The following is an 11,579-nucleotide window of genomic DNA, read 5'->3' as shown; positions in this document are numbered from 1 at the left end:
AAAAGCGATAGAGGTGAATTCAATGTAAGTGTCATCATCTTGTAGATTTTGCCAACTTGGATGGCAAATCACACTTGGGTGTCATCAAGATATGAGAAACATTGTAACGCACACAAAATGCTGGAGGAGCTCAGCAGGTCAGGTAGCATGCATGGAAAGCAATAAAGAGTTAACGTTCCTCTGCCCATACCATCCTCTCCACATCCGCTCTATCTGGACTTGCTGAGTTCCACCAGTAGTGTATGCGTGTTACTTTGGATTTCCAGCATCTTCAGAATCTCTTGTGTTTGTGAGAGATATTGGGCATGATTTTCCATTCCATGTTGGAAAGGACCAAGTATCTATGAAAGATAAAGCTACAGGGAAACTACCTGAACAACGGACCTGGAACTCGGTTGTTCTTTTACTGATCAGACATTTTATTGGAAAAGAAGACCTCTCACTAATAATTCAATACTAATGTACTTGAATTTCCACCAATGCTACTGTTAATAACTGGTCACAGTTTATGCCAATACTAGATTATTTATTATCACCTATTTTCCAGTTTAGAAGATAGGAATCATCTCAACCTACAAGTACAAGACCAGCAAGACTTGTGTTTTCTTTTCTTCTCTCACCGAAGTGATTTGGAGAGCATATTTTACCCCCTTTTTAAATCACAATGGCAGAAAGGAGCCTGAAACACATCATGAGCTCGAGCGGAATGGGTGGTTTAATTCCGTTGCCATCGAGACGGAGATAACGGAGCTGAGGCTGATGGTCTCCGACAGGCATCTGATAAATGGTGTTGACGGGAACAGGGCAGATTTGAGGTCCGTCAATCTCTGTAAAGTAAAAGAAAAGTATCTGTATTATTATTCCAACAATAATAAGGAACGTAAATTCATCTCAATGGTTTGTTTGGAGCAGGCTATATTTTACAGTATGTGCCTCCCACCCCTTTACTGGCAGTGTAATAGTCTATTATCATTCATTGATTATAACATTGTAATGCTGATTGATTTGAATACACCAGAATATAAGAAGTTGCAGAGGTTATTGGATTTAGCCCAAAACATCACAGCCACAACCCTCTCCAATATTGGCAAATTCTGTCATCAAAGATCCAGGATATGCCATCTCCTTGCACCTACCGTTGGACAGGGCAGACAGAAGCCTGAAGTCCCACACCACCAAGCTCAAGAGCAGCTACAACCCCATTCTGTTCTTGAACTAAGATGAAGCTTTAGGTTCAGGGTGTCAATATCTCTGAGGATCTTTCCTGGGCCCAACATATTGATGCAAGTATGAAAAAATTATGAGGACCTCTTCGAAAGGTGACACCTCAGAAAGGCGGCATCCAACATTAAGGACCCCCTTCACCCAGGACATGGCCTCTTCTCATTGCTACCTTCAAGGAGCAGATACAGGAAGTTCAAGACACACACTCAACATTTTAGGAATAACTTCTCCCTCGCTGCCATCTGAAAAGCCAATGAACTCAAGTACACTACCTCACTCTGTCACTTCCTGCTCTTTTTGCACTACTTACATAATTTAATTAAAATTAAGTTATATATGTGTGTGCATTCGTATATACATTTTTTCTTATTGTGTATATATATATATATAGATTTCTTATTGTAATTTATAGTTTTTTATGCATGGTAATGTACTGCTCCCACTGAGCAATAGATTTCATGACATACAGGATCTATGGGCATTTAGAGAATCATGATCTGATCAGGGACAGTCAACATGGCCTTGTGAAGGGCAGATCATGTCTAACAAGCCTGATAGAGTTCTTTGAGGAGGTGACCAGGCAGATAGATGAGGGTAGTGCAGTGAATGTGATCTATATGGATTTTAGTAGGGCATTTGACAAGGTTCCACATGGTAGGCTTATTCAGAAAGTCAGAAGGCATGAGATCCAGGGAAGTTTGGCCAGGTGGATTCAGAATTGGCTTGCCTGCAGAAGGCAGAGGGTGGTGGTGGAGCGAGTACATTCAGATTGGAGGATTGTGACTAGTGGTGTCCCACAAGGATCTATTCTGGGACCTCTACTTTTCGTGATTTTTATTAACGACCTGTATGTGGGGGTAGAAGGGTGGGTTGGCAAGTTTGCAGATGACACAAAGGTTGGTGGTGTTGTAGATAGTGTAGAGGATTGTCAAAGATTGCAGAGGGACATTGATAGGATGCAGAAGTGGGCTGAGAAGTGGCAGATGGAGTTCAACCCAGAGAAGTGTGAGGTGGTACACTTTGGAAGGACAAACTCCAAGGCAGGATAATTGGTAGTGTGGAGGAGCAGAGGGATCTAGGGGTACATGTCCACAGATCCCTGAAAGTTGCCTCACAGGTGGGTAGGATAGTTAAGAAAGCTTATGGGGTGTTAGCTTTCATAAGTTGAGGGATAGAGTTTAAGAGTCGCGATGTAATGAACGCTGGTTAGGCCACACTAGGAGTACTGTGTCCAGTTCTGGTCGCCTCACTATAGGAAGGATGTGGAAGCATTGGAAAGGGTACAGAGGAGATTTACTAGGATGCTACCTGGTTTAGAGAATATGGATTATGATCAGAGATTAAGGGAGCTAGGGCTTTACTCCTTGGAGAGAAGGAGGATGAGAGGAGACATGATAGAGGTGGACAAGATAATAAGAGGAATAGATAGAGTGGATAGCCAGTGCCTCTTCCCCAGGGCACCACTGCTCAATACAAGAGGATATGGCTTTAAGGTAAGGGGTGGGAAGTTCAAGGGGGATATTAGAGGAAGGTTTTTCACTCAGAGAGTGGTTTGTGTGTGGAATACAAACCTAAGTCAGTGGTGGAGGCAGATACACTAGTGAAGTTTAAGAGACTACTAGACAGGTATATGGAGGAATTTAAGGTGGGGGGTTATATGGGAGGCAGGGTTTGAGGGTCGGCACAACATTGTGGGCTGAAGGGCCTGTAATGTGCTATACTATTCTATGTTCTATATTCTGTGAAATAATATTAAATCATTAGAAAGGGATGACATAGAATGGAAGGTGTAGAGTCTCTATGGGTTGAGTTAAGAAATAGCAAGGTTAAAAGGACCCTAATGAGACTTGTATACAGTCCTCCAAACATTAGCCAGGATGTGGATTACAAATTACATCAGGAGATAGAAAAGGTGTGGCAGAAAGGCAATGTCATGATAATCGATCGGGATTTTAACATGAAAGTGGATTGGGAAAACCAGGTCAGTACTGGACCTCAAGGGAAAGAATTTGTAGAATGTCTAAGGGATGGCTTTTTAGAACAGCTTGTTGTTGAACCCACTAGATGTGCTGAATTGGGTGTTGTGCAATGATCTGGAGTTGATAAGAGAGCTTAAGGTTAAGGAACCCTTAGGGAACAGTGATCACAATATGATCGAGTTCACATTGAAACTTGAGAGGGAAAAAATAAAATCACTAGTGAAGTTTAAGAGACTACTAGACAGGTATATGGAAGAATTTAAGGTGTGGGCTTATATGGGAGGCAGGGTTTGAGGGTCGGCATGACATTATGGGCCGAAGGGCCTGTACTGTGCTGTACTATTCTATGTTCTTGTTCTATGTTCTATATGTTGGTGATACTGAACCTGATTCTGATTCTAATTCTGAAGAAGGCACACCAATGGATATGTTTCATTAGGAGTTTTAGGAGATGTAGTATGTCACAAAGGCCTTAGTAAATTTCTACAGAGGTTCCATGAAAAGTATTCTGTCCTCCTTCAGGTGCCCCTTCTCCGTCCCTTTCTCCCATGGTCCACTCTCCTCTCCCATCAGATTCCTTCTTTAGCCCTTCACTTATTTCACCTATCTCCTCCCAGATTCTTACTTCATCCACTTCCCCACCCACCCACCTTCGCACCCATCCTCCCCATCTGGCTTCTCCTATCATTTCCACCCTGTGCTCCTTCCCCATCCCACCATTTTATTGTGGCTTCCTTTCCAGTCCTCCTGAAGAAGGGTCTCAGCCTGAAATGCCGACTGTTCTTCTATCTCTGTGGTTGGGGCTTGACCTGCTAAGTTCCTCCAGGATTTTGTGTTTGTGTCAGAGTTGCATTTGTAATGGAATGGCTTGTCCGGAGATGTGAGGGAGGACCCTCCGTTGGTCAGAGTCAACCATGGACATTGTGTCCTAGCTGTCTACGTATACACCAGCCAGTGTGTAAGCATGGGCAGTATGATATGGAGAGCCCTTGTAGTGGGTTCCTCCTCTCCAAGCAGCTAATGAGTCCAAAGGAGTTGCCAGTTAACATTGAACCTAGCATAGGGACTCCATCTCTGAAATTTCTTTAGCCAGAGGGTGGTGAACTTGTGGAATTTATTACCACAGGCAACCGTTGAGGCCAGGCCATTGGTTGTATTTAAAGCAGAGATTGATAGGTTCTTGATTGGACGCGGCATCAAAGGCTATGGGGAGATGGGGAGAAGGCCGGGGAGTGGGGCTGAGAAGAGGTAAAAATGATCAGCCATGATTGAATGGCAGAGGAGACTCGATGGGCCAATGGCCTAATTCTGCTCCTATGCCTTATGGTCTATGATCTAACATTTATAAGACCCTTGGGGAGATACTGTTGTGGCATTGGGAATGTATGAGGCTAATAACTAGTCAACAGGGATGTGGATTGTGCTAATATTGTGACAAGGAACATGGACAAAGGTAGAGACACAGAATGCAGCAGTGACAACACCCAAGTCTCAGGAACTTCACTAATTATGTTATAGTGTGCACCCCATTGTTGTAATAGAAAACTGGATTTGCTGTTAGACCTGTGGATAATCGATTTACTCTGTAATCAGGACCTAGTCTGTAACTTAATTAAGTCTTCCTGTAGCCACCAATCTGTCACAAAAATGAAGTTTTACTGGAAATCTCATCAACTGAGAATGTAAAAGTTGCATCAAGTTCATGTTCAGCTTTGGCTGGTCTCCTGGTGAGCACCAGATTTTAATAAATTCCCTGTTATTTCAATCACCAACTCTGTGTGATCGATCAGCTTGCTGCTATAGATACATCGATTGGACATAATGAGAGAGTGGTGGACAGAGGTGAATGCAAATGCAGAGTAAGGTCCAGAATACACTCAGACTCAAAATAAACACAATGACACAAACAAAATCCAACGGTAAAACCAGGAACAGTGGTACTAGAATTGGGACTCTTACCATTGAGCACAGAGTGCTCAGCATGATGCTTGTAAGTGCAGACTTTCCATGAAAGAATGTGGCAGGCAATAATCAGCAGTCTGAGTCTTAAAGGGACAGCAGTAACTAACCATCGCTGAAATTTGGAAGCCTGCCACTGTTCATTTGGGATCATATCATATGAAAGTTTAAGAGGGATATGGGCCATACATTGGCAAATGAGACCAACTTTGGTTGGCATCTTGTTTAACAAGGATAAGTTAGGCTGTACTCTGTTACTTCTATGACTCTAAAAGTTTTTGGCTGAACTGGGGAGATCTGACAGATGATTATTTCAAGAACTTGTGGACAGATGATATAAAGGAAACTTGCTTCACAAAATACCAGTGTATTTTAAGGACTATTGGCACTGTAGACATGGCAAATGGAATCATGCATTGGGAAATTGAATCAGCCTCTAAGAAGGTCTCATGCTAGTTTTTATGATGTTGGAATGAAACTGGGTGGACACAGTAAATTTAAGACAGTTAAAAGCTTAGAGAGAGAATGGAAAATAGGTGGACATCTTTTAAAGCAAGACTGGTGGCTCAGAAAGATTACGATTAAGATTAGCTTTATTTGTCACAGATGCATCAATGCCCACAGTGAAATGCATTGTTTGCATCAAAAGTGCCGACACACTTCTGGCGTCACCAAGATTGTCTAGGACTTACTAACCCTGATCGCACGTCTTTGGAATGTGGGAGGAAACTAAAGCACCCGGAGGAAACCCATGCAGTCACGGGGAGAACGTATAGACTCCTTACAGACAGCGGTGGGAGTTTTACATTGATCTCACATCTGGTGCTGTAATAACATTAGTCTACATAAATCAGAACATAGAACATTCCGGCACAGTACAGGCCCTTCGGCCCACAATGTTGTGCGGACATTTTAACCTACTCTAAGATCAATCTAACCCTTCCCTCCTACATAGCCCTCCATTTTTCATTCATCCATCTCCCTATCTAAGAGTTTCTTGAATGCTTCTAATGTATCGGCCTCTACCGCCGCCCTTGACAAGGTGTTTAATATAATGATAATAAATTGAAAAGCAGCGGGTAATCATTTAATCAGCTAATGAAGCACTGGATACCCCTTTAGCTCCAGACCTGCACTCCCTATAAAAGTAGTAGGCAAATTTCTTCTCCTGAAGAGTACAGCTTTATAATATCCCCCTTATAGAATCATTAAGCAAATGGACTGTATGTGAATTTTCTCCATGTCTAGAGGACAGTGAACTGTGGGCTTTATAAGTGTATTTTCCATTAATCCCTGCACTGTACTCCTCTATTTGAAAAGCACTGTAAGTTCTCAAAGTTCAAAGTAGACTTATTATCAATGTACACCTACTCAGTCGACATTTTATCAACTACGTCTGCTCATTTATGCAAATATCTAATCAGCCAATCATGCAGCAACTCAATGCATGAAAGCATGCGGACATGGTCAAGAGGTTCAGTTGTTGTTCAGAGCAAACAGCAGAATGGGGAAGAAATGTGATCTAAGCGACTTTGACTGTGGATTGATTGTTGGTGCCAGTCAGGGTGGTTTGTTGATCTCCTGGGATTTTCACACAAAACATTCTTCAGTGTTTACAGGAGAATGGTGCAATAAAAAAATAACATCCAGTGAGCGGCCGTTCTGTGGGTGAAGGTGTCTTGTTGTTGAGAGAGGTCAGAGGAGAGTGGCCAGACTGGTTCAGGCTGACAGGAAGGTGACAGTAACTCAAATAACCAGGCATTACAACAGTGGTGTGCAGAAGAGCATCTCTGAACACACAACACGTCGAACCTTGAAGTGGATGGGCTACAGCAGCAGAAGACCATGAACACACACTCAGTGGCCACTAAATTAGCGACAGGAGGTACCAAGTCAAGTGGCCACTGAGTGTATATTTCACCATACACCACACTGAGATTAATTTTCTTGCAGGCATTCACAGTAAATGCAAATAAACACAATGGAATCAAGGAAAAACTACACACAAACAATGTGCAAAGAAGACAAATGACCAAACAAGGGTTTCCAACCTTTTTTATGCCATGGACCAATACCATTATGCAAGTGACCCCCCCAAAACAATATAATAATCAATAATATTGAGAACGTGAGTTCATAGATTGTGAAATCAGTTCAGAGTTGAGCTGATTCCACAACCAAGGAGGCTTCTTAATAAGCCGGCACTTACTTTTGATTTGGTTGTGGTCCAGGTGCAGGTGCTGCAGACTGAAGTGAATGATGGGGACTGTGGTGAGCTGATTGTATGAGAGCTGCAGGTCAATTATGGATGAGACATTGAAAGCCATTTCCGGAATTCCGGTATCGGAAATCTCATTGTGATTTAGCCTGAGAAAGGACAGCTTGGGCAGGCTGCTGAAGTAGCCCGATGGTATCTCCTTGATAGAGTTATTGTCCAGATAGAGCTGCAGAGTCGAAATGGGCACCTGCTCAGGCATGGCCGTGAGGTCATTGTAGGCCAGGTTGAGCTGCAGCAGTGTCTTCAGTCCTTTGAACGTACTTGGCTGAATGACAAGGTCCTTCAATCTGTTGCCCTGCAGGTCAAGCAAGGTCAGCTTCTCCAGGTTTGAGAAAGCTCCCTCAGGGATGCTGGAGATCTTGTTCCTGGCGAGCCGAAGCTGTTCTAGGCTGCTCGGCAGGGGCGAGGGTACTTCATCCAGGTCATTATCTTCAAGGTACAGGTAGAGCAGGTTTCCCACCTTCTTAAATAGACCTTCAGATATGTTGTTGCTTGTGATCTTATTTTTGTTCAAGTTTAACCACTTCAACTGAGTTTCGTTTTTGAAGGACTTCCCTGAAATTGCGTCAATGAGATTGTTTTGAAGGTATGCATACACGACTCTTGATGGTATCAGTGGCATGTCCTTGATGTTTTTGTTGTCGCAGTACAGGGAGTTAGAGTATCGACCAGGGCATTTGCACTCTTTCGGGCATTCATAAAAGTATTCTAACCGTGCTAAATATTCAGGGTCTTGACACCATACGCTGCTACTCATGAGTAAAATAACTAGAATACGCTGGGCCACCTTTATGTTTGGACTCATCTGGAAGAAAAGAAAGGGGAAAATTAATCAAACAGCAAAAAAGAATGTTCAAAAACTGAAGGAAATTAAAAGATATTACACAAATACTCTGTATATTAATCTTGGAGAGAAACAGAGCTAACAAGTTCAAAGAAAAATGTATTATCAAAGTACATATATATTACCATATACAACCCTGAGATTCATGTTATTGTGGGAAAGAAATCCAGAATAGAATAATAACCATAATAGAATTAATGAGCAACTGCACCAGCTTGGGTGTTCAACCAATGTGCAAGAGACAACAAATTGTGCAAATACAAAAAGAAATAAATAGTAAATAAGCAATAAGTATTGAGAACATGTGATGAAGAGTCCTTGAAAGTGAGTCCTTAGGTTGTGGGATCATTTCAATGGTGGGGCAAGTGAAGTTGAGTGAAGTTATTCCTTTTGGTTCAAGAGCCTGGTGGTTGAGGGGTAGTAACTATCATTTCTGTCAGAGGCATTTGAACAGAGCTCCACCATAGACGGTCCCAAGCCCAGCTGAAAAAGGAGGGGGGTTGGGTATGGGGCCAGCAACCCCATCCTGTAAATCCAAGAGCTACAGAAACACCAACAGAAGCTCCAACGACCTCATCTCTGGGAGAGGAAGGATCTTACAAGGTGGGCCACATCTGGGGACAACTTGAAAGACTGCCCTGAGACAGAGGAAGAGTGAGCTTCTGTCAGCAGTCTTGGCCCCAGTAGAGGGGGTTGGGCTTCACTAAGTAAGCATTTGAACAGAGCTCAGGAAAACCAGGAAAACAAAGGTATTTCAAGTCATCGAGATGGGGAAAAGTGCAAAGAACAAAGGGACATTTGTGATGACATTCCAGAAGATTGCTGCAAAGGAAAATTTTTGACAGGTTGGAGACCAAGAGAGACTGAAAAAAAGCAGGTGTCAGCTGAGAGAATGCAGGCCTGATAAGCATTTGCCGGTCTGTCTGGAGCAAAATGAATAAATGGAGGTAGACGAGGGAGAGACTATGTACACTGATGTGACTGTGAGATACAAAACATTCCAGATGGTGGAATTCTGAAACAAACAACAATGCTGGAAATAGCCAAGGGAGGGAAGACCTGTAGTTAACATAGTAGGTGCATGATCTGTCTGGAAAGTCTGTGCAATGTAGGAGACACAATTCTCCAGGTGGGACAGGACAAAGTACAGGGCAGAGGTTACAGCATCACTGGTGGACCTATTCAGGCGATATGTAAACTAATGAGGGTCCGATGTACTGGGAAGGCAAGAATTAATGCAGTTCATGACCAGCTGCTCAAAGCACTTCATTCTCATTGAGGTCTGTGGCACTGGATGGTAGTCGTTAAGGCAGGTTACTGTTGTCCTCTTGAGCAGTGGGATGATGGTGGCAGATGGTGGACTGTTTTGGAGAGATGTTAAAGATGCACCTGACCAGGTATGTTGTCAGGCCCCACAGCTTGACCCTGACATGAGTCTTCCTCACCTCAGCTGCAGCCAGACAGAGTGGGGAAAGGGACGGGGGCCTATCTCGCCAGTTCAGTGCATTCAGCCATGCGTAGAAGAAATTCGACCTATAGGGGGAGAGTCATCACTGTTACTGACGCAGCAGTGTGGTCTTCTCATCCATTATGGTCTGAATGCCTTGCCAAATTCACTGTGTGTCACAGAAGTGGTATTAGATTCGCTCTGTGTAGGTTCTCGACATGTAGATCTTCCAAGGGTAGATTCTCTCTGTTCCTCTCCACACTCTCATTCAACTCCATATGTTCCCCCCCAGTCAGATCAACTGCAGTATTCCCCAGCCTCTCTCAGCCAGCACCAACACCAGCCAAGCCATTCAGTCCTATCACAGGCCTTCCCTGTGTTCTTTCCGTCTCACTTCTCTGCAAACTAAAGCATCTTTTATTTCCTTTCCTGATTCTCATTAAAGATTATCAACCTGAAATGTTACTCTCCCTCTCCGTAGATTCTGCTTGACCAGCTGAATAGTTTGAGTTTTTATTCTATTTTGGAAGAGGATAATCAACAAATCAGTCCTTCCAGGTGAGGCAACACTTCACCTGCGAATCTACTGGGGTTGTCTATTGCGTCCGGGGCTCCCGATGCGGCCTCCTGCACTTTGGTGAGACCCATTGTAAATTGGGGGACCGCTTTATCGAGCACCTCTGCTCCATCTGCCACAACTGGGACTTCCTGGTGGTCAAACGTTTTAATTCCCATTCCCATCCTGATGTGTCAATCCATAGCCTTTTCTTGTGCCTAAATGAGGCCACCCTCAGGGTGGAGGAGCAACACCTTATACAGTATTCCGTTTAGGGAACCCTCCAACCTGAAGGCATGAACATCAATTTCCCCTTCCGGTGAACAAATTTAATCCCCACCCCCCCCCCAATCCCCACTCTGACCTTTTTTGTCTTCTCACCTAACTATTACTTCTCCCTGGGTCCCTTCTTCCTTCCCTTTCTCCTACGGTCCACTCTGCTCTCCTATCAGCTTCCTTCTTCTCGAGCCTTTTCCATCCACCTGGCTTCACCCATCACCTTCCAACTAGCCTCTCTCCCCTACCCCCACCTTCTTATTCTGGCATGTTCCCCCTTCTTCTCAGTCCTGAAGCAGGGTCTTAGCCCGAAGCAATGACTGTGTACTCTTTTCCATGGATGCTGCCTGACCAGCTGAGTTCCTCCAGTATCTTGTGTGCATAGCTTGGGAAAAATCAACTGTGTTTTTATTTCATTTAGAGATTCAGCACGGTTACTTTCCTTTCAGGTCCTTCCAGCTCAATGAGCCCACACCGCCCGATTATACCCCTGTGACCCATTAACCTCCTAATGCATGCATCTTTGGAATGTGGGAGGAAACCAGAGCACCCAGAGGAAACCCACAGAGTCAAGAGAAGAATGTACAGGCTCTTTATAGACAGCAACGGGAGTTGCACCTGGGTCACTGGCACTGAAGAGCGTTCCGCTGACCGCTATGCTGCTGTGCCGCCTGTTAGTTTCAGCTTAAACCAAATACCTATCAAACACAGAGGAAATCGGAAGTGGATCAAGTCTTCACCTGTTGTAAGAAAGCAATATTACTCGACACTTTACTTATCTGTTCATTGGCACTGCCAGCATTCATTGCCAATCTCCAATAGCCTCTGGCGCAATGTGGCATTCAGGAGAATTTCTCACATCACATGCAGGACCTCCCAGGTTATAAAGATTAACCCCAATAGTTTGCAAGCCCGAAATGTGGCCATGAACGGAATTCACACATGGCAGAAGATGCCTGTAGACCTGTGTTGTCCCGTGCGAATAAATAGGTCAAGGTTAAGATTAGCTTTATTTG

The 11,579-nt window shown here is 43.8% G+C and overlaps 1 protein-coding gene across 1 annotated transcript; it reads right to left on the bottom strand.

Moving 5' to 3' along the window:
- Window positions 1-654: 654 nt before the first annotated feature.
- On the bottom strand, window positions 655-8,245 carry kera (keratocan). Its single transcript, XM_063059717.1, has 2 exons — window positions 7,372-8,245; window positions 655-827 (listed from the first exon to the last, which is right to left on the bottom strand). The coding sequence occupies exons 1-2, from the start codon at window positions 8,243-8,245 to the stop codon at window positions 655-657; spliced, it is 1,047 nt and encodes a 348-aa protein (XP_062915787.1).
- Between the last annotated feature and the right edge of the window lie 3,334 nt (window positions 8,246-11,579).

The sequence above is a fragment of the Mobula hypostoma genome, chromosome 9, assembly GCF_963921235.1.
Source record: "Mobula hypostoma chromosome 9, sMobHyp1.1, whole genome shotgun sequence".
Lineage (NCBI taxonomy): Eukaryota > Metazoa > Chordata > Chondrichthyes > Myliobatiformes > Myliobatidae > Mobula > Mobula hypostoma.
This window is presented reverse-complemented; position numbering and strand designations above follow the sequence as displayed.

Excerpts from the sequence above, each read along its gene's own strand:
- kera (XM_063059717.1), bottom strand. The coding sequence starts at position 8,245 with ATGAGTCCAAACATAAAGGTGGCCCAGCGTATTCTAGTTATTTTACTC. Across the intron at positions 828-7,371 it reads GGACCACAACCAAATCAAAA|AGATTGACGGACCTCAAATC; the intron begins GTAAGTGCCGGC and ends TTTACTTTACAG.